Consider the following 22022-nt stretch of genomic DNA (forward strand, 5'->3'; position numbering starts at 1 on the left):
TGCAACAGACACCACAAGGGTCAGGAAGCAGAGGCTGTGATGGACCACTCTTGGGCTGGAAAACCTGACATGGGGCACAACCTGGGTGCATGAGTGACACCAGTCCAGAAGGAAGGGTTAGTCGCTCAGTTGTGTCCTACTCTTTGCGACCCCATGGACTGTAGCCCACCAGTCTCCTCTGTTCATGCGATTCTCCAGGCCAGAATACTGAAGTGAATTGCCATGCTCTTCTCCACGGTATCTTCCTGACTCGGGGATCGAACCCAGGTCTCCCGCATTGCGGGCAGATTCTTTACCGTCTGAGCCACCAGGGAAGCCCCCTATCCAGGTGTGCAGATGGGTTAAATAGCAGCCCAACTGTTTCTCCATGAATGCCCATCCTGACTAGTCCAGTCACCAACTCTTATCCTCGGGGGATATGTTCCAGGAACCCCCAGTGGATGCCTGAAACCTTGGGTAGGGTAGAACCCTACATATGCTATGTTTTGCCTTATACGTACATACCGCTAATAAAGTTTACTTTTTAAATTAGGCACAGTAAGAGACTATCCGAATTGTACTTTGTCACTGTTTTGTGCTTTGGGGCCATTTGTAAGTAAAATAATGCTTGAGCACGAGCCCTGTGATACCACGATAATTGATCTGATAACCGAGACGGCTGCTCCATGACTAAAAAAGACGTGGGATGGTTCATGTCCTGGGCTGGATGGCGCTAGATTTCATCATACTGCTCTGACTGACTCACAGTTTAAAGCTGAGGAATTACTTCTAGAATTTTCCATGTAGTTTTTTTGGGCCATGAGTAACAAACCGTGAGAGGAAACTGCTTTATCTTGCATACACACACGCGCGTGTGCCTGGATGGGGTGGCGGGTGGTTTGAACAAGTATTAACTGTGGTGAGTAGCAATCCCACTACTAAACAGTGTTTAGGGGCTTTCCAGGCTTCCTCGGGGACTGAGTGGTAAAGAGTCCGCCTGTAATGAAAGAAACGTGAGTTTGATCCCTGGGTCGGGAAGATCCCCTGGAGGAGGGCATGGCAACCCACTCCAGTCTTCTTGCCTGGAGAATCCCATGGACAGAGGAGCCTGGCGGGCTACAGTCTATTGGGTCGCAGAGAGTCAGACACGACTGAAACAACTTAACACACACACGCTCGCCGCACCTGACTGGCGTCATGAGCCACGTCTCTGCCAAGCAGGTGAAAAGAAAATCACGTGTTGCAGCTTCATTCCTGAAGACTGAGTGTTCACAGGGAAAGGAAGGAGGATGAGCACCATAGATAGAGCATCTGCCAGGGGAACGGGGGAGGCCAGAGCCTTTTTCAGAGACTCTTGGGGCCTGATCTTCTGGAATTCTACCTGCGGTGGATTAAACAAAGCATTGCGGCATATGCCTTTTGAGTTAGAAAACCTCCCAGCAGCTTCGGAGATGGTCCCTTGCTATCAGACACACGACTCTCTCTGCCCCATAACATGCATATTCGCGCTGAGTGGGATAAATTAAAACTAGGATGGCCTCAAGTCAGTCTAGTTTAGGTTTTGGCACAAACATGTGCAAAAACAAATTTCATTTTTCAGATCTTGGATTTTAGAATTGCCCATCTATGAGACTGTGGACCTAACCTTGGCGTGGCAACGCAGCTTGGTCAGAATGCAAACCTCACATTCAGTTCAGTTCAGTCAGTCGTGTCTGACTCTTTGTGACCCCATGGACTGCAGCACACCAGGCTTCTCTGTCCATCACCAATTCCTGGAGCTTGCTGAAACTCATGTCCATCAAGTCAGTGATGCCATCCATCCAACCATCTCATCCTCTGTCGTCCCCTTCGTTGCCGGGGGTTAATCACTGACCTGTTTTGTCTTTATCTTTTAGACTGTTTCTTACACCCAGTTTCTGTTGCCCACGAATGCCTTTGGAACACGGAGAAACACCTTAGACTCCACGTCCTCCTTCTCCCAGCTCCGTACCCTGAGCCACCGCAGCCTCTCTATCGGCCGGGCGAGCAGCACCCAGGGGAGCCTCGACACGGGTAAGCTGGGGTCTGGCCACAGGAGGTGCCTCAGTGGACAGCATGGATGGGGTCTCCTGTGTACATTGGTGGATGGGCAGGCTCATGACCAGGCCACAGGGCAGGTTCTCTAATGAGAGGCCTCAGTCGCCAGCCCCTAAGCTTCCACGAGGAGACATGCCCAGACCACCTTGCAGAGAGGCCTGGCTCCCTGGCTTCTTTCTGCCTCTCAGCTCCTCATCTCTCCGCTTACCTGCTTCTTACCTACATTCTCCTAGTGCTCGAGTTGGCCCTTTCAGGCCTTTCCTGGTGGTCCAGTGGCTAAGACTCTGCTCTCCCAATGCAGGGGACCCAGGTTTGATCCTTGGTCAGGGAACTAGATCCCACATGCTGCAACTTAAAGATCCTATAAGTCGCAACTAAGACCTGGTGTGGCCAAATAGATGTGGTTTTTTTTTTTTTTTTTGGCCTTTTTTCAAATAATTGGACCATAAATGAACAGTCAGGTGTGAAAACTCCCTTAGTGACTCTCACAGCAGGTAAGCTTACTCAGCCACTGACAGAAGACTCCAGCTTCTCCTGTACAAGCCTTTGTGGGAATTGATATGGAGAAAAATGCTTTATGAGGCAGGATTCTTTCCACTCTCGGAGAAATTCCAGGTGGACGTGAAGTTCCTCAGGCCCGTCCAGGTACTGTTCGGCCTCCTCCAGTCACTGACTGCCGTTTGCACTGGTATCTGCTCTGGTTTGCGTGCATTCAGACCCCCAGAGCCTGCCCAGAATTATTCACACCGAACGTCCTTCTCACATGCGATAACTTGAAGCTCATTCGATCTGTAGGTTTAGAAAATGAGCCTTTTCCGTGCCTTGTTTTGCAATCTGTGAGTGTTCACAGCAACATTCATGCTTATGAGGTTTTGTGCTCTGCCAGGTCAGGGAGATTAATATATAATTTTTTTTAATGGAAAAAATGTCAGAATGTGAAATGTTTGACGAACTCCTTCGCCCAGGGCAGGGAGGGGTGGTGGGCACACGGGTGGGACACATTTCATTGGCATGTGGAGACATCTACTGATGGTCAGAGCGAGCGATGTGACTGGGCTCAGAAACCTGAAACCAACCTTTCTACCGTCGAACTTTGTACCAGGCATTCACCCGGCTACTTCTGCTTCGGGGGGTCAGGTTCCTAATTATCATTTTGCATTGACCCTCAGGTAGTGACCTGGGAGACTTTATGGACTATGATCCGAATCTCCTGGATGACCCCCAGTGGCCTTGCGGCAAGCACAAGCGAGTTCTCATCTTCCCTTCATACATGGTGAGTGGTGGTGGAGGGATGGTCAGGGAGCTGGCCCCCTCAGCCTCCTGGGGAACTCGGAGGTGCCATGCTGTTCCTGTGGATGGTGGTTCTTCCTGGGGTTGGGGCTTTCAAACACCGCTCCACGTGGTTCTTCTCGACGACCCTCCTGCCCCCGCTTGCCCGGGTGGGTCACCCAGGGAGGGACCAGCACATGCATCATATCCGGGATTCTTCCGGCCACCAGGCCCGGGTCCAGCACTTCAGCAGGTGTGAGACAGCTGAGTGGCCCGTGTGTGTGAACGCTGCCGGCTCAGGGTGGAACCGCACCTCTGAGGTTGTACATCCATGGACCCCAGTGGGTAGGGGACGACCAGCCCCGCCCATCACCGGCAGCGCTGAGTTCAAATTCAGCTCGCTGGGCTTCCTTGGTGCCCGTAGGCCGCTGTCCACGCTCTGAGCAAACGTTTGGCACCAGGCTCCGGATGACAGAGTCATCTCCTGGGAAAGTGAAAGTAGGACAATGTGGGTGTTAAATGCAAAACCTTTCCTTGCTGTTTTTGTTTCACGGGCTCTTCCTGTTTTTCCCTTTGGGTGATTCGCTTTCTGCTCTTGGCTGACCACCGTTTCCCACCACTGCGGCCGCTGGGTCTCCAGACACCCGTGGGGCCTGACGGGGTCCCGTGTGCTTTCAGTGGGCAGACTTGCCCTGACTGAGTGGTGGGCAGAGCACAGGGTACTGCAGGAGGAGGGGAGCCGGGCTTTGTGGGAACCTTCACCCCTGCCAGGCCTGCCATGTGCACCTCCAGGTACAGAGCACAGACCCAGGATACCCCCACCACCCCCTGCTAGGCTCAGATGGGTGGGTACAGCTAAAAACATCCAGCCCTGGTTCCCTTCTCCCCACAAGCCCAGCCTGATGTCAGAAGCCCTGGCCCCAGGAGTGGGCAGAGGATCCTTTCTCTGTTCTAGGCTGTTATGTCTGCAGAGGCCAGAGTCAGACCCCAGCCCATGCACTCACTGTTAAGCTTATTAGCAGCGGAAGCCCCCACCCCCACCCCCAAGCCTGTCCATCTGGCCAGCATCTGGCAAGTAGCTGACGTCAGAAAAGCACCAGGCAGAACTCAAGCCCGCACTGATACTTTCAACATAGATCCTCTTGTATTAATAATTTGGCAAAAAGCTCAGAGATCATTCTAAAATGCTACACTGAGCCAGGATGAATTGCCAAAGGCATCTTGTTTAAAATTGCCCCAGCTACTCTCTCCCATCCTTACTCTCCAACTCTTAACACAAAAGGCAAAACCAGGGCCATGTATGATTATTTTTTTCCTATGACCTATTGGCTCAGACGGTAAAGAAATTGCATGCGAGAGACCTGGGTTCCATGAGTTGGGAAGATCCCTGGAGAAAGGAATGGCAACCCATTCCAGTATTCTGACCTGGAGAATTCCATGGACTGTATAGTCCATGGGGTCACAAACAGTAGGACACGACTGAGTGACTTTCACTCCTTTTAAAGGAGTCTGGGCTTCCCTGGTGCCTCAGATGGGAAAGAATCTGCCTGCATTGCAGGATACCCAGGTTTAATTCCTGGGTCAGGAAGATCCCCTGGAGAAGGAAATAGCAGCCCACTCCAGTATTCTTGCCTGGAGATTCCCATGGACAAAGGAGCCTAGTGGGCTACAGTCCATGGGGTCCCGAAGAGTTGGTCACGACTGAGCGAATTTTACTTTTATAGGTCTGGTGTCTGGTCAGTGTGGTTCTGATTTTTTGTTTTTCTTTAAATGATTTAATTGTGAGCTTCGAGGTTCTGGGCTGCAGTCTATGCGGGCACACCTGTGCACACAGATCATTTCCCCTCTCCTGGACGGTGTGTTAGATGGCCTGCCAGGTCAGCATATATTAATATGTCCTACCCTCGTTTTATGATCCCAGGTGGGTCATTTTTCAGCTCAGCACATTGAGTCTGTAGCCTGTGCTTCCTGTAACTGTCCATTTTTTTAGGGAATGAAATTGCTCATGAGCTGCACTTGCCTGGCCAGCTTCATAAGACCTATATGTCTTTCTGATCTGGCCACAGATATTGATAATATCTTTAATAAAATATGGCACATCTACTTTGCAACCCTGACGTGCATGTGGAGGGTTATAAAGAACCTCAGCCTGGCTCAGCCTAGTCTCCTACTAGAGACTTCCTCTCTAGTAGACATGGATTCTAGGTCTGCTAGACCCAGAATTTTTGCATTGAACTTGCAGGAGAAGGAGGGGGGTGGGGGGTGGGTTTTGGTTTGCTCGCTTTATTTTGTGTGTTGGGTAACAGGTATAGAATGTGTCCATTCGACCAGTACTGTGAGGCCCTACTGTGTGCCAGGCCAGGTGCTACCTTCTACAGCAGAGGAAAAACCAGCCACCGCCCCCATTGTCCTCGACCTTAGAGTGAGTGGAGAAGTCAGACAAGTCACTGTAGTGAGGAGGGCGAGGAGAGAATCATCCTAGAAAAGTGGTGGGAAATGACTGATGGGGCGGGTCAGGACTTGGAAGTAGGCTTCTAAGAAGGCTGCCCTGAGGAAGTGGATCAAAAGTGAACACTGAGGTGAGAGAAGGTGCCGGCCTGCTGGGCCTCGGGAGGGAGGCCCCACACGCCACAGCCTGAGGTATGCGAGAGGTTGACCTTGTGTCAAATGGGTATTTTGAACAGTAACAGTTGCCACCCTTAGCACACACATGCACACCCACAGGTACACACATGGGGAAGTCCATAAACTGATGATCCTGACAAGTTTAATCCATTAACTTAACCCCACGCACAGAGAGCTACACTTGTTAATGGGCGCCGACTACCAAGGTGGATGGTGGTGCTAGAGGTAAAGAACCCGCCTGCCAATGCAGGAGACGTGAGAGATGCAAATTCAATCTCTGAGTCTGGAAGATCCCTGGAGGAGGAAATGGCAGCCCACTCCAGTATTCTTGCTCGGAGAATCCCATGGAGAGAGGAGCCTGGCGGGCTACAGTCCATGGGGTCGCAAAGAGTCAGACGTGACTGAAGCGACTGAGCACACCCGCACAGAAGTGGACAAGGTTACCTGATCCAGGCTGCTGAGGGCCCCCTTTGAGGGTGTGGGGCACCTGTCTGTAGGTGGGCAGGAAGAACTGACACAGGTGACCCCTCGTGATTGGCAGGGCACCCCCTGCAGGAAACGTAAGTCCTGTGAGCCCAGCCCCTCTGACCCCCTCCCTGGCTCCCAGCTGTGGAGTTTGGGCAAGGGACTAGCAAGTCCCTCACAGGCTGACCGTCTGAGCAGCACCACCCACCTCCCTAAATATCAGCCTCCAAGGCTGCTGAGGTCCTGCCACCCTAGGCCTGTCCCTGCTAGGCACCCAGCGCAGTTTAAGTTTAGTCAGCCCAGCAGAGGCCCAGGTTTAGGAACCAGGGACTGTTCCGGGTTTTGGGGTGGTCCTGTACGTGTGGAATTTCAGGGTCTGAGGTGTTGGTGTGGCCTCTACAGAATCAAGTTACCTTCACAGTGACGAGCTAGCCCTTTTACCCCATCAAATCCTGCAGCAGTCATTGTTTTTCTCTTTTCATATTAAGATATAATTTTAATCTGAAAGTGTATAGTTCCATTGAAAGTGTATAGTTCCATGAATTTTCCATCCTCCACTCTGACCACATCTGTCCATTTAGAAAGTTCCCTCAGGATTTCCCTGGTGGTCCAGTGGTTAAGACTCCCTGCTTCCAATGCAGGGGACATGGGTTCAACCCCCAGTCAGGGAACTAAGATACAGCTATGCAGTGTGGCCAAAAAATGTTTTAAATTTTAATTAAATTTTTTAAAAAAGAAAGTTCTCTCCTTTCCATCCTGTTCTGCATCATGCCTGCTCCCAGCAAAGACAACTGCCATTCTGACTTCTGTCACCAAAGTTGGTTTTGCCTGTACTGGAACTTCATAGGAACGGAATCGTGTCCTGTCAATATGTGCCTTTTAAAAAAATCTGTCTTCATTCACAAAACTTAATATCTGTAAGATTCACTCATGTTGCATGAATCAGCAGTTTGTTTTTCTTAATTGCTGAGTAGGGTTCCATTGTATGGATAGACCATCACTTATTTGTCCATTCTGCTTTTGATGGACACTTGTATTATTTACATTTAGGGACATTATGAATCTTGCTGCTATGAACATTCCCATACAAGCCTTTCTGTGGACATAGATTTTCATTTCTCTTGGGTAAATACCTGGGGGTGGGCTTTCTGAGTCATAGTGGAGGTGATGTCTACCAACCAGGGTGTAGTTGAAGGTTCACATTTGTTCTCCATAGACGATAAAAGGGCCACTCATCACCGCCAACGGGACATCCCTCAAAGTGCGAGGGTTCCAGAGTTGAGCGTTCCCTGAGGCTGAGAAAGAAGGCTGTTATTTACAAAGTTTAAGAGGAACCCTTTGAAGCCAGCCTTGCATTCCTAGTTCCAGTTGTGTTTTTAAACTTTGATCCAAGCAAGTCACTCCCAATACTTGCCACTGTGAAAGGGCAAAGAAGTTTGAACCAAAAAAAAAAAAATTCCTGGGGCAGGATGGAAATCAGATTGCAGCTGTGCCTGAGTTTTGGCCTTAAAGTTTCTAGAAGGTGACGCCAGAACATGAAAATCTGTTGGAGAATGGATATGTGTACATGATGGCTGAGTCCATTTGTCCTTACCTGAAACTATCACAATATTTGCATTTGGCTATACGCCAATATAAAATAAAAGTTTGTTTTTAAAAAAAGAAAGCACGCAAGCCTGTCGCGTCTCCTGGCTGCAAGCAGGTTCCTGTAGGGCCTGAGCTTCGTGGTGGTTTCTCAATGAGGAGAGGGAGGGCCAGCGCCCTCCACCCCGGCTCCCCAAACCGGTGCTTCCTGCCCTGTGCGCCTCCTGGCCTGTAATTTACGTTTCCCTTGACAGTGGTTATTTATCATTAGAACCTGGCAGCCACGTTGGCAGTGGGCTTTTTTTTTTTTTTCCTCTTTATGGGTGTGGAGAGCAATTCAGAGGAGAAAGTGAGTGAAAGAGCTGACTGAGATAAAGCCAAAAAAATTAATGTTCTGTGAATGGATTTCTGGATCCTTCTCCTCTCTCAGGAAGGTAGCTCTTACGACCTGTTTTGACATCAGAAAGGATGCCGCCTCGCAACCTTTATGATATCTGTAGGTATTTACATCTCAGGGGCTTCCCAGGTGGCACTAGTGGTAAACAATCTGCCTGCCAATGCAGGAGATGCAAGAGGTGCGGGTTTCATTCATGAATTGGGAAGATCTCCTGGAGGACGAAATGGCAACCCACTCCAGTATTTCTGCTTGGAGAATCCCATGGACAGAGGAGCCTGGCGGGCTACAGTCCATGGGGTCGCAGAGTTGGACACGACTGAGTGACTTAGCATATTTGCATCTCAAGAGGACATCCCTTGGCTTGACCTCTGTGGTCTTACTTAATATTACATTGTAAAGACTCCCAGAAAAGCCCCTCCTCCCATCTCAGCATCTCCCCAGGTTTATGGGAATATATCTTAGAACTTAATTTTTCAGGACAGTGTGAGATGCTGAGCAGGAGGGAATAGAAAGCAATAAAAGGCAGATTAACCCAGCCTTCCGTGAGATTGGATTCTGCTTTCCCTCCTTATTTCTTTTTCGTTGAAAGCTGTCTGGGTGATGTGGGCACTTACTTACCTGTCTGCAGGTGGATTTATTGAGAAGCTAAAGGAGTTTTGAGTCCAAGGGCCCCTCCCTTGCAAGGCTCTTTCCAGGCCCCCAGGTTTCAGAGTGCCCGGAGCTTAATTAATTTGGGAGACCCTCTCTAAGAAAAGTAATTCAGCGTCACCATCATACCATTGCTAGGCCTCTCTGGAGATTGAAAGGGGCCCTGGAACTTCCCCGCCAGTCACCTGCATAGACACTGAGCAGTGGGGCTTTGAGGCCTGCTGGCTTTTGGTTAAGTGTTAAAATGCCTTATTGTCTCATGGTGGGTTTTGTTTTCCACTTTGGGTTTGGGTTTTTTCTTTTTTTTGGTAAGAGCTTTATTTGCTTTTTTTGCTCTTGCTTTGCTCAGCTGCTCAATCATGTTCAACTCTTTGCGACCCCCATGGGCCATAGACCACCAGGCCCCTCTGTCCATGAGATTCTCCAGGCAAGAATTTTGGAGCAGATTATCATTTTATCCTCCAGGAGATCTTCCCGACTCAGGAATCAAACTCCAGTCTCCTGTGTCTCCTGCATTGGCAGGCGGATTCATTACCACTGAGTCATCTGGGAAGCCCCAGAGCTTTATTAGTTATATAGTAATTCACATATTGTACAACTCACTTCTTTAAAGTGTGCAATTCAGTGGTTTTTAGTATATTCAGAAAATTGTGCAACTACGTGCCCGTTTGCCTCTGGCCTCTTTCACTTACATTTTCAAGGGTTATCTATGTGGCAGCATGCATCAGTATTGTGGTTTGGGTTTTTTTTTCATCTGTTTTTTCTTGTAAAACTAATGTGAAACATTGTTTTAGGTTTCGCCCAAGGTGTTGTAGCATCTGCTCCCTTTCTCTGTATTTGTGTCAGATTTTCGATTATCACACTATGAGTTTGACCATGACACTGCACACACGGGCATCAGCTCGTGCTCTGACCACCGTCTTAAGAAACGAGTGTTTAGAAGTACATCCAAATGCAAGCTGGCTGGGTGTGACCTCGGGGGCCACATCTCCCCGGTGTCAGTGCCTGATTCCATCTTCATGAAATATCCACCACAGGCAAGTCTATGCAGACAGAAAGTGCATTAGTGGTTGCCTGGGGCTTAGAGGGTGGAGGCAGGACTCTAGAAGTTTCTGTGGTACCACGTGAATGCCTGTCACATATCTGAGACTGTGGACATGCTTTGCACACCTGCCCAGCCCACGTGATGGTGTAATTCTGACAAAGGCAGCTTTCCCTGTGTGGCTTTCCTCGAAGCAATGCATTTCATTTCAGTGAGAGAGCCTGAAGAGCTGCTCCCCTTCAGAGGACAGGACAGAGGTTAGATCCAGGACCCTGTGTTTGGAATCTGTGGGTAGAAATAGCAACAAACACAGCCCCAGGCCATGTTGCCTGTGCCCTCATTCCTGAAGTTTCTTTGTGACTTGCTTTCCTCTCCCTTCGTGGCACAGAGGGAGAGAACCTGCCTCCCAATGCAGGAGATGTGGGTTCGATCCCTGGGTCAGGGAAGATCCGCTGGAGGGGGAAATGGTAACCCCCTCTAGTAGTTTTGCCTGGAGAATCCCATGGGCAAAGGAACCTGATGGGCTACAGTCCACAGAGTCACAGAGAGTCAGATGGGACTGAGCACAGAGCATACAGCACAGGGAAAAGGCGTAAACAGAGAGCAGCCGGAATGCCCGGCTGTGTGTGGTTTCAGAGATGTCATGCAGGGCTGGGGCTCCGCTTTCCTTAGTGAGCACGGCACGTCTGCTTTCCGATGCCCAGTTGGGCTTGGAGCCCTATGGACGGCGGGTGAGTGCCGTGGAGGCCGTGGCTCTAGGTGTCAAGAGTTGCACCCATCACTGCCTGTATCCTCCGAGTCACAGGCCCTGGAAAGCAAGATTCAGGGTGAAGGGGTGGCTGCACGGCTCCCCGGGCTCCCCGTGCCTCCCGGGTGACAGGCAGCCCTGCGGCTGGAACCTGGCTCCTTTGGAATGTTCCTGCCCCCGAGGGCTCCTCTGACCCAAAGGCAAGCACTAGCAGCGTCAACTGCAAGCTCACGTCTGTTCAGAGCTGCCCTGAGAATTCCCAGGGAGATGTGAGGCCCGGAAGTAGAGGTGGAAGGAAGGGGAACCCTACCAGGCCCCGGGTGGAAGCACCTTTTCTGTTGTTTCTCTGGGAATCAGAGCAGCAACCTGTTAGCTCCAAGCCCCTCATTCCAGCACTGCTACCGGGGCACAGTGCCCCCCTTGACACACTCCTGCTGCCTCGCTTTCCCCGCTGCTTGCCCCCTACCCTCACCCCGAGAGACCTTTACCTTGGGACATCGTGGCGGCTGCCGTGGGCCAGAACCGGGCCCACATTTAGCTCCTCATGGAGGCTCCCTCCCTTCTCTCAGGATGAGTCAAGCCTTGTTTCTGAATAAAGCAAAGGTGTCTCGGCGTCTCCAGTAGATGTGGTAGATCCTTCCAACTGGATCACTAGGTTGTGGCCTTACCGCCCTTTCCTGTTATCTCAGAAAGGGTGCGGGCATCAGCCCCCAGGCTGGCCTCCCTAACTCTGCCATTGTACCCGGCAGGGCAGGCCCAGCAGGGCTCCTTTCTGAATTGCATCCCCCTGGACCTTCTGCGTTTTGGATGGTCTCCTCCTCCCAGCTGACCTCCCTTCTTTCTGCATCTGTGCACACACAGTGTCCCTGCAACTAGGCAGCTGTGAGAAAGCACACGGAAGCCATCTCTCACCCCTCCTCTGCAAATTGTGGGCACCAAGGATGGCGCTGCCTGTCCCTCACATAGCCTGCCTGGCCCAGCTGTTGGCCATTGCTGGGGCCACAAGGACCCCTGCACTTGGCCAGTCCCCTGGCCAGGAATTTGGTGGCACTGAACACAGTGGCCACCTGCTCTGTCCCAGGCCAGGAGGGGCCCACAGCCCATTTACTAGCAGTTTGATTCCTAGGAATGCACGTGCAGTGGCAAAACCCAGACTTGGGTCTGGGTGCGAGTCTTCATAAACTATGCAATTAGAGGGAGAGGCGACTTGGAACAAAGCATGGGCCTCCTGGTTAATTCGTTCTCTCTTGAGGCTTGGGCTTCGCAGGTGGCGCTAGTGGTCAAGAACTCGCCTACCAGTGCAGGAAACAAGAGACAAGAGTTCGATCCCTGGATCGGATTGGGAAGATCTCCTGAAGAAGGCAGTGGCAATCCACTCCAGTATTCTTGCCTGGAAAATTCCACGGACAGAGGAGCCTGGCGGGCTACAGTCCATGGGGTCGCAAAGTTGGACATGACTGAGTGTCCACACACACACACATACCATACACACACGAGCCAGAACAAGTGAGTGGCTGGGGTCGCACTGCAACTCAGCCTTGAGTACTGCCCCCTCGGCTCACCCCCATCACTGGGAAGAGGACAGCTGTCTCTTGGGAGGGGGAGGGAATGTGGGGAGGTCAGCCTCTAGAGGATGTCGTAGGCTCCCTCAAGACACACGGGAGCATAGCTGCTATGTTCCCAGAAAGTGTTCCCTCGAGGGAACCAAGGCTGAGGACAGCGAGGCCTGTTGTCCTCTGAAATCTGACTGCAGGGTCTTCCTGGGCTCTGAGCAAGTCTTCCTATACTTGGCGCCTGGGCCAGCCTGGAACTGTGGTCCACAGGCACACTGTGTGTGCAAGGTCCTGTCTGGGCAAGGGCCTGGGAGCAGACTGTCACTTCGGGGGCCGCCCACACAGCCACCACGATTGCGTGCCCCGAGCACCTGATCGCGAGCAGCCTGCACAGCTGGTGCCCCGCAACCATCAACGTAAAGCACGTGACAGAGAAGCCAGAGGAAGAAGCAGGCACAGGGAGCTGAAACCGCCTGTACGGGTGCCCAGATGTCGAGTGGCTGGAAACCTCCCCCAGAAGGCATCCGAGAAGGCCACCTCGGCAACTCTGAGTGGCAGAGCCGGGATTCAGAATTCTGCCACCGAGAAAATGAATTTGAGGGCTTGATCATGTGCAGCTCTTGCTGGGGGCCAAATGCTGAGCCAAGGGTCTCATAGCATCAACTCACTGGCCTTCCCTCTACCCTCCTCTCAAGCGTCCAGTGTGGAAACAAATATACATATCCACTCATCCTGCTGCCAGGAAAAATAAGCCCCTAGCTCTGTACCCCCAAGAGCTAGAATGAGGCTGGGTGTAAAAATAAAGGACCTCTCCTGTGAGGTCCAGGCTTGGGATGGCCTGAGCCCTCCTGGCCCCACCTTCAAGGTTGCAAGCTGGGCTGGGTTGTTGCTGTTCACTGGGTTGTTTTAAAGCTAGGGCTGGTCAGGAAGTGGCGTGGGAGGTCCCCAGGGCTGCAGCGAAGAGATGACATTAGTGCCTTTAGGGGAAACAGCTCTGCTGTCATCCCATGTCCCCCCAGAGATGCCCTGTTACAATAGGGGTAAATGCCATCAACGAAGACAGTGTCTGCTGGTTCAGTTATGAAGTGCAGCATCCACTCAAGCTAGTTTAAGAAGAAAGGCATTTTTTACAGGGTACTAAATGGCCTGTCGTCACTGGGGAGGCTGATGAAACAGCCTGAATTGGGATTTCAGGAATGACCCCCAAGCTGTACTGCAGAACCAGGTCACCAGGGGAATGTGCACCAGCCATCAGCTCCAGATATGACAGTCCTGCCACCTCCACGGTCAGGACGCTGCCTCTGCTGCCAGCCCTGGATCCATGCTGCCCTGCTGTGGTGCACACCCACAGAATGGAAACTGGGACTCCAGGGCTTCTGCCACCACTCCTCTTGGCAGCAGAAAGAACAGAAGCCCAGCCTCTGCTTCCACTCTGCTTTCTAACACCAGTGCGTCACCCCAGAGGAACTGGAATTGTGTGGAATCCTAGCTGAGAAGGAATCGGGAAGGACAGCACGGCGTCTGGAAGGGGATTGGCTATCCAAGCCATAGCGTATAGCGAAGGGGGATGCCTAGGATTTAGGCAAGTCCACCCGGGGACTTAGGGAAGATGATCCTGCAGAAGTAACATTGCAGGTGAGGCAAAGGAGGATCTGATTTGCATAAAAACCACCTGGGCAAGATCACAGTGCTGAGAGCAAGGGCCCGCCCTTAGACACTGACTCAGTGGAACAGGCGGAGAAGGCAATGGCACCCCACTCCAGTACTCTTGCCTGGAAAATCCCATGAATGGAGGAGCCTGGTAGGCTGCAGTCCATGGGGTCGCGAAGAGTCAGACACGACTGAGCGACCTCACTTTCACTTTTCACTTTCATGCATTGGAGAAGGAAATGGCAACCCACTCCAGTGTTCTTACCTGGAGAATCCCAGGGATGGGGGAGCCTGGTGGGCTGCCGTCTATGGGGTTGCACAGAGTCGGACACGACTGAAGTGACTTAGCAGCAGTGGAACAGGAGCACAGCCCAGTTGGCTGCCATCTCCCTGTTGTCTTCTCGATAAAATTCTCCAGTGTGCTTTAGATACATTGGGTTCTCTTTGTTTGGTCTTTGAGAGAAATCTGTGAAGCAGCCTGACAGGTATTCTTATCTTGTGCAGCAAAGAGGAGGGTGAGGCTCAGGGAGGTTAAGCCACTTTTTGCAAGTTGTCTGACTCGCTGGACATGGAGCCTCCAGCCTCCGCCCCCCAACCCTTTCCACCTTCAGCCGCCTGGAGCTGCTCCTGGCTGCTACTAACCACTACTCTTTCAGTCTGATTCAGAACAGGAAAGCAGTGCGCCCTTCCTCAGTGGGGACAAGCTTGGTCACCCCTCTGACCCTCTGTTTCCTCCTCCATAAGGTTAGGGTGGCTGGAAGGCACTTGCAAACTTTTCTTTTGGCAGTGGGAGGCTTCTTTCAAGAGAAGTGTTGTGCTGAGACTTCCCTGGCAGTTCAAGTGATTAAAACTCCATGCTTCCACTGAAGGGGGCACAATTTCCATCCCTGATCAGGGAACTAGTATCCCATACACCAAAAAAAGGTGGAAAGAAGCATTGTGTGTATCTACATGTAAGACAGAAAACAGCAGAGCTGCTGTTGTTGCCACTGGGTGAGATCCAGTCATCCCCCATCCCACCTCCAGCTCCTGGAATATCCTCGCTGGGGGCTCACCCGGCTTTGGCACCCAACAAAGATGGAGCGTCTTTGCTTGAACCTGCTCACATCATCACAAACCTCATGACTGTCTGCCAGGCACTGACTCTGGTGGCCAGGGTTTCTAAATGTCGCCAGGTCCTGCTGATGACTGGGCTTTCGTTTCCATCCACCTACAGGGGTCCTGCCCCGACGGGCTCCTGCATCCGGCAGAGCCCTCAAGATGGCTCTGGCCTGGGTTCCCCGTTGCTGGTGGTGGGAGTGTTAGAAGTTGGCTGTGACTTGCACGTGATTATGACCCATGACCTGTATTTTAAGGAGTGACTCACGTGGCCCGATCTGTTTCAGACCACAGTGATTGACTATGTGAAGCCCTCCGATCTCAAGAAGGACATGAACGAGACCTTCAAGGAGAAGTTCCCTCACATTAAGTTAACACTCAGCAAAATTCGGAGGTAGGTGGGGACGGAAAATCCCACGGACAGCGGAGCCTGGCCGGCTGCAGTCCAGAGGGTGGCAAAGAGTCAGACACAGCCAAGCACACACACACACTGGGGCTGGGCCCCCACCTGAACTTCCCCCCAGGCCCTTCCCCCAGCACAAACTGAGCTCACTCTTTGTATGCTGGCTCTTCTGTTGTTCTGGGGAAGTGAAACAGGTCCTGTTCAGCTGTAATTAAAGAGGCTCGTCCGATGCTGGCTGACCAGCGCCCGGAAGTGTGAGAGCCGAGGGAGGCTGGACACGAGCTGACAAGGATCTGGGCGTGGGGGAGGAGGTTGCTCATGAAAGAATCATTTCATACTCTCTGTGGTTCACAGTTCAGTAAGATTTATGTTATGGAAAAGTCAGAATAGGAAACGTTCGGTCCCCTGCTTCCTTAAATGCAGGCAAAACAGAAAAGAGCTGGCATTATAGGGTCTGAGATAACTCTACCCACAGTCGTCCGCCCAGAGGTGACAGCCAAGCCCTATCTGTAAGCCATCAGCAAAACAGCCAAAGCAAAATCAGGCCCCAATTTCCCCTGCAGAGGATTGGGTCGGCCTTGCGGTGACCCACATCTGCCAGTCTTGCTGGGTTGGAGAGAAGCTGACCTGTGTTGTGGTGACTGTGTGCCAGGACAGCAAGATTTCAGTGTGTATGTGTGTATGTGTGTGTGTGTGTGTGTGTGTGTGTGGTAGGTAATGGAGGCTAAACTATACACAAATACAGTGTTGGAACATGTGCCAACCTACATGTGAGTACGTATCCCAATACTGATTTGATTCTGGCATGTTCCGTGTCAAGAAGTAAGAAAAATTAACTATTCATACTTGGTCTGCTGGCCAGGCAATTCTCATAGGAACGTTGGTTGCTGCACTCTTTTTTAAAAATTTTATTTATTTTTAATTTTGGCTACCTGATGAGAAGAGCTGACTCATTGGAAAAGACCCTGATGCTGGGAAAGAAGGGAGCAACAGAGGTTGAGATGGTTAGATGGCATCACCAACTCAATGGACATGAGTTTGAGCAAGTTCCGGGAGATGGTGAAGGACAGGGAAGCCTGGCATGCTACAATCTATGGGGTCACAAAGAGCTGGACATGACCAAGCAACTGAACAAGAACAAATTAGAGGATAATTGCTTTACAATCTTCTGTTGGTTTCTGCCATTCATCAGTATGAATCAGTCATAGGTATACATATGTCCCCTCCCTCGTGGGCCTCCCTCCCCTGGTTGCTGCACTCTTAGTCGAACGCCTCTTCTGCCATAGTTAGTGGCCATAAGTGATCTTCAGCAGAGCTGATACCAAGTACCTAATTTATTTCAGTGACTATCTCTCTGGAATGACCTTTGTTTCCTCCTGTCACTGTGAATGGCTCTATTCCATTTCCAGACCCTCAGCTGTCCACTTGAGTTCACCATGGTCCTGAACCGACATGGTCTAATACAGGCTAACCAACAGAGAAGGGTTCAAAGTCCCAGTGACTTAAGTCTGTTGTTGTTCAGCCACTAAGTCCTGTCCGATTCCTTGCAACCCCATGGACTGCAGCACGCCAGGCTTCCCTGGTCCTTCACTATCTCGGAGTTTGCTCAAACTCATGTTAATTGAGTCAATGATGCCATCCAATCATCCCATTCTCTGTCACCCCCTTCTCCTCTTGCCATCAATCTTTTCCAGCATCAGGGTCTTTTCCAAGGAGTTGGCTCTTTGCATCAAGTGGCCAAAGTATTGGAGCTTCAGCTTCAGCATCAGTCCTTCCAATGAATATTCAGGGTTGATTTCCTTTAGGATTGACTGGTTTGATCTCTTAAGTGTGTTGCCCACATATAACATAAATCTTGCTTATAGAGATTGACTCCCATTCCACATCACCCTTTTGAGATTGAGAAAGAGAAGATGCTTTCAAGACAGGATAGTCTTTTTCTTTGCAGTCCTCTGAAACTCCATATTCTAACAAGACTCTTCCCTCTTTCCCGCTTTTCTGTAGCCTGAAACGAGAGATGCGGAAGCTCGCCCAAGAGGACTGTGGCCTCGAGGAGCCCACGGTGGCTATGGCCTTTGTCTACTTTGAGAAGCTCGCCCTCAAGGGAAAACTGAACAAACAGAACCGGAAGCTTTGTGCCGGCGCCTGCGTGCTCTTAGCGGCCAAAATCGGAAGCGACCTCAAAAAGCATGAAGTCAAGCATTTAATTGACGTAAGTGGCCTGAGTCCTGATTGGCTGGAGTGGGAGCACATGCTCCAGGCCAGCATTGGTCTCTCAGAAAGCCTGACTGGTGACCCTGCCTGGGAGAATTCTGATCTTTAGTACCAGCTGAGGGACCAGGACCGTGAGGTCGGCCCTTCTGCAGCAAATGTCAGACCCCACATCTTGGGCTGTCTTAGAACAGAGAGATGGGAGATCCCTAGTATTGGGTCTGGCCATAAAAATCCATATTCAGGCACTGAGAGGGGTGAGCTTATTCTAAAAGCCACAGAAGCCACTGTGATGGCCAGGGGTCTTGTGGGCATTGTGACCAACAGTGTCCATCAGTCACATTGGCTCAACACACCTTGGCCTCCTGTGACCTCAGCCACCTCATTTTTGGGGAAGGGCATGGGCTTGATTAAGTGGTAATATCTTTCTTTTATTTTAAAAAAAATTTTTATCTGGGTATAGTTGATCTACAATGTTGTGTTAGTTTCCGGTGTACAGCAAAGTGAATCAGTTATTCATAGTCTGTGCGTGTGTGCACGCTAAGTCACTTTAGTCATGTCTGACTCTCTGCAGCCCTGTGGACTGTAGCCCACCAGGCTCCTCTCTCCATGGGATTTTCCAGGCAAGAGTACTGGAGCGGGTTTCCATTTTGTCCTCCGGGGATCTTCCCAACCCAGGGATCGAACCTGCGTCACTTATGTCTTCTGCATTGGCAGGCAGGTTCTTTACCACTAGCACCACCTAAGAAGCCCCCACATATACATAGTATCCACTCTTTTTCCATATAGGCCATTACAGAAGTATTGAGCACAGTTCCCTGTGCTATACAGTAGGTCCTTGTAGTTTATCTGTGTTATATGAAGTAGTGTGTATATGTCAATCAAAATCTCCCACTGCATTACTCCCTTCCTTTCTCCCCCGGTAATTATAGGTTTGTTTTCACTATTTCTGTTTTGTACGTAGTGTACATTTTGTACAAATGAACCTTACCATTTTTTTTAGATTCCACATACAAGCAATATCGTGTTACTTGTCTTTCTCTGTCCGACTTCACTCAATAAGACAATCTCTAGGTCCACCCATGTTGCTGCAAATAGCATTATTTCCTTCTTTTTATGGCTAGGTAATACTCCATTGTATATGTGTACCACATCTTCTTTATCCATTCCTCTGCTGATGGACACTTCGGTTGCTTCCATGTCTTAGCTATTGTAAATAGCACTGCAGTGAGCACGGGTATGCATGTATCTTTTTGAATTATGATTTCCTCTGGGTATATGCCCGGGAATGGGATTGCTGGGTCTAATGGTAGCTCTGTTTTTAGTTTTTTAAAGAACCTCCATTCTGTTCACCATAGTGGTTGTACCAGTTTACATTCCCACCAACAATGTAGGAGTGTTCCGTTTTCTCCACACTCTCTCCAGCATTTATTGTTTGTAGACTTTTCGATGTCCTCGCTTTTAAAGTAGAATGTTATCAAAGCAAGGAAACACTGACCTTCTTGGACAGTTATATGCATGCCTGTTGTAAAATTCAGTGTATTCAGGGACTTCTCTGGTGGTCCAGTGGCTAAGACTCCATGCTCCCACAGCAAGGGGCCGTGGTTCGATCCCTGGCCAGGGAACTAGATCCCACATGCTGCAACTATGACCTGGTGAAGCCAGATAAATAAATAAATAATTTGAAAAACCACTGACACCGTAAGATTTTTTTTTTATTTTATTTTATTTTTAAACTTTACATAATTGTATTAGTTTTGCCAAATATCAAAATGAATCTGCCACAGGTATACATGTGTTCCCCATCCTGAACCCTCCTCCCTCCTCCCTCCCCATTCCATCCCTCTGGGTTGTCCCAGTGCACCAGCCCCAAGCATCCAGTATCGTGCATCGAACCTGGACTGGCAACTCGTTTTATACATGATATTTTACATGTTTCAATGCCATTCTCCCAAATCTTCCCACCCTCTCCCTCTCTCACAGAATCCATAAGACTGTTCTATACATCAGTGTCTCTTTTGCTGTCTCGTACACAGGGTTATTGTTACCATCTTTCTAAATTCCATATATATGCGTTAGTATACTGTATTGGTGTTTTTCTTTCTGGCTTACTTCACTCTGTATAATAGGCTCCAGTTTCATCCACCTCATTAGAACTGATTCAAATGTATTTCTTTTTAATGGCTGAGTAATACTCCATTGTGTATATGTACCACAGCTTTCTTATCCATTCATCTGCTGATGGACATCTAGGTTGCTTCCATGTCCTGGCTATTATAAACAGTGCTGCGATGAACATTGGGGTACACGTGTCTCTTTCCCTTCTGGTTTCCTCAGTTGACACCGTAAGATTATTGAGGGATTAAATGAAGTCATGGGATGTATGTCAGGCTCCCGGTAGCCTGTGGATCCTCAGGAGGTATGAGTCCTTCTGCCCTAGGACTGCGAGCAGGAAACACAGCTGACACCTCCCTTTCTTCCTCCACAGTCTTGCCCATAACGGGGTTCTCTGTAAATGCTGGCTGATGGATATAGAGACTACACATGGAGAAAACCTAGGATTTTTATTTCAAGGCTAAAAGCCTTTTGGTTTTCTTACATTTTGTTGCAGAAACTGGAAGAGAAGTTCCGGCTGAATCGACGAGAACTGATTGCCTTTGAGTTCCCAGTGCTGGTGGCCTTGGAGTTTGCCCTTCACCTCCCAGAGCACGAAGTTATGCCCCACTACAGACGCCTGGTCCAGAGCTCCTAGCACAGGCCTCCTGGGAGGGCCGGGGACCGTTTCTTCTGAGCCCGGAGTGGTAGCGCCATACTACTGGAAATGCAAAACTAGAGCTCAACATAGCAAACTCTTTTCCCTCTCAACATTTGTTTCTGTACAGAAGCCGTACCAGGAACTTTTCAGGGAGTCTTTCATCTGGCCAGACGAGATGGGCAGTGAGCGGATTACTGCTCAACCAGGAAGGGGAGACCCGTCCAGAAGATGGCTGCCCCCTAGCATGAGTACAAGTCCCTTGCTGGCCCCTCTGGGACTTCCTCGCAGCCACACCCAGACCTTGCAGGCGTGGTCCAGGGCCTTCTCTCTGGACCCGTTCCAAGTCGGAGTGCGAAGTTCTAGAGCAGATCCGGGAAGAGAATTTGTGGAAGTAGGGGGAAAGCTTCTAGAAGATTCCCTCACTGTATCAAAAGAGCGTGCCAACCTATTTTTGTAGCCGCTGTTGGAAGTGCACTTTCCCTCGGAGGAGTGTATGGAGAAGTGTGAGAGTCTGTGTGTTTGAGAGATGCCGAATCAGCCTCCACCTGCAAAGCCAGCCCCACCCGCAGACCCCAGCCTGGAGGCATACTGACCTTCAACAGTTATTTCTAGATAAATCTCTGGATAACCATCACTCTCTCCAAACCACATGGATATCCTAATCACATAGTTTCTGTTCCTGCTCCCATCACCACTAGCGGGACAGAGGTGACAAGCTGTCACCATCAGATGGGCCGCGTGGAGAGGTGTGGCGCGCGGCACTCTGCACCTTTCCACTGTCGCACCTCGTGTGCGCATTGAACCTTCGCACTTTTCTCCTGTGGACACACTGGGGTTGGGCTCCGTGGGGTGTATTCCTGTGCTCTATGTTAGAGTGCATCACAGGCACATTTCTTGTGCTACCTATCTATATCTATATATATATGTATATATATAAAGTGTTTTATAAAATCCAGAATAGGGGTAAGATGCATGATTGGTGTTTCGAGACTTTTTGACAGCTGGGACAAGCTGCGTCTTGAGCTGAGGTTAAGTCAATCAAAGAGGCAGCAACTCTTAGCATCACCATGTCCCCGGGGCTGTTAGTGCAGAGGTTTCATTGCAACTTGTACCGATTAACTGTACGGCGGCCCCTCAACATGTCATCACCTCGTAGCTGCCAGAGAGAGGTGCCTGCTGGGATTCACCTGACACAAGGAAGCCTGTGGCCCTGTAAAAAGAGAATTAAAATATTTTATGATCTCTATACCCATGTATGGGTAGACATGTAAGTCTCAGCAGTCACCCCTCACCATGCCTTGCAGATGCCACCAGCTCCACGTCAATCCCACATACAGATTCAGAGCTTCTCATCCCAGAGAAGGGACGATGGGGGAACAGAGTGTACCCAGCTTTACTTAGCAAGGTTTGAAAGAATCTGACAGTCACAGGTTGGAGGAATTCAAAGAGTGGTGGGGGAGAGAGCAAACAGGACCTGCAACCAAGTTTAGTCCTAAATATTTTGCAAACGGATTTCCTT

The 22022-nt window shown here is 50.2% G+C and overlaps 1 protein-coding gene and 1 non-coding gene across 3 annotated transcripts in view; both read left to right on the forward strand.

The window, feature by feature from the left end:
• The window catches only part of CABLES1 (Cdk5 and Abl enzyme substrate 1), a 104050-nt gene extending 82592 nt beyond the window's left edge, over nt 1-21458 (forward strand). For both annotated transcript variants that reach the window (XM_025273698.3, XM_006079217.4), the window contains 5 exons: nt 1875-2031; nt 3225-3328; nt 15422-15528; nt 17542-17749; nt 20360-21458. In XM_025273698.3, the coding sequence (XP_025129483.1) occupies nt 1875-2031; nt 3225-3328; nt 15422-15528; nt 17542-17749; nt 20360-20500 (717 nt within the window). In that variant the 3' untranslated portion in view covers nt 20501-21458. The remainder of the gene's footprint in view (nt 1-1874; nt 2032-3224; nt 3329-15421; nt 15529-17541; nt 17750-20359) is intronic.
• TRNAW-CCA lies at nt 7013-7085 on the forward strand. The gene has a single exon. It is a non-coding gene; the product is annotated as a tRNA-Trp (tRNA).
• Nucleotides 21459-22022: the final 564 nt, after the last annotated feature.

Source organism: Bubalus bubalis, chromosome 22, assembly GCF_019923935.1.
Source record: "Bubalus bubalis isolate 160015118507 breed Murrah chromosome 22, NDDB_SH_1, whole genome shotgun sequence".
Classification (NCBI taxonomy): domain Eukaryota; kingdom Metazoa; phylum Chordata; class Mammalia; order Artiodactyla; family Bovidae; genus Bubalus; species Bubalus bubalis.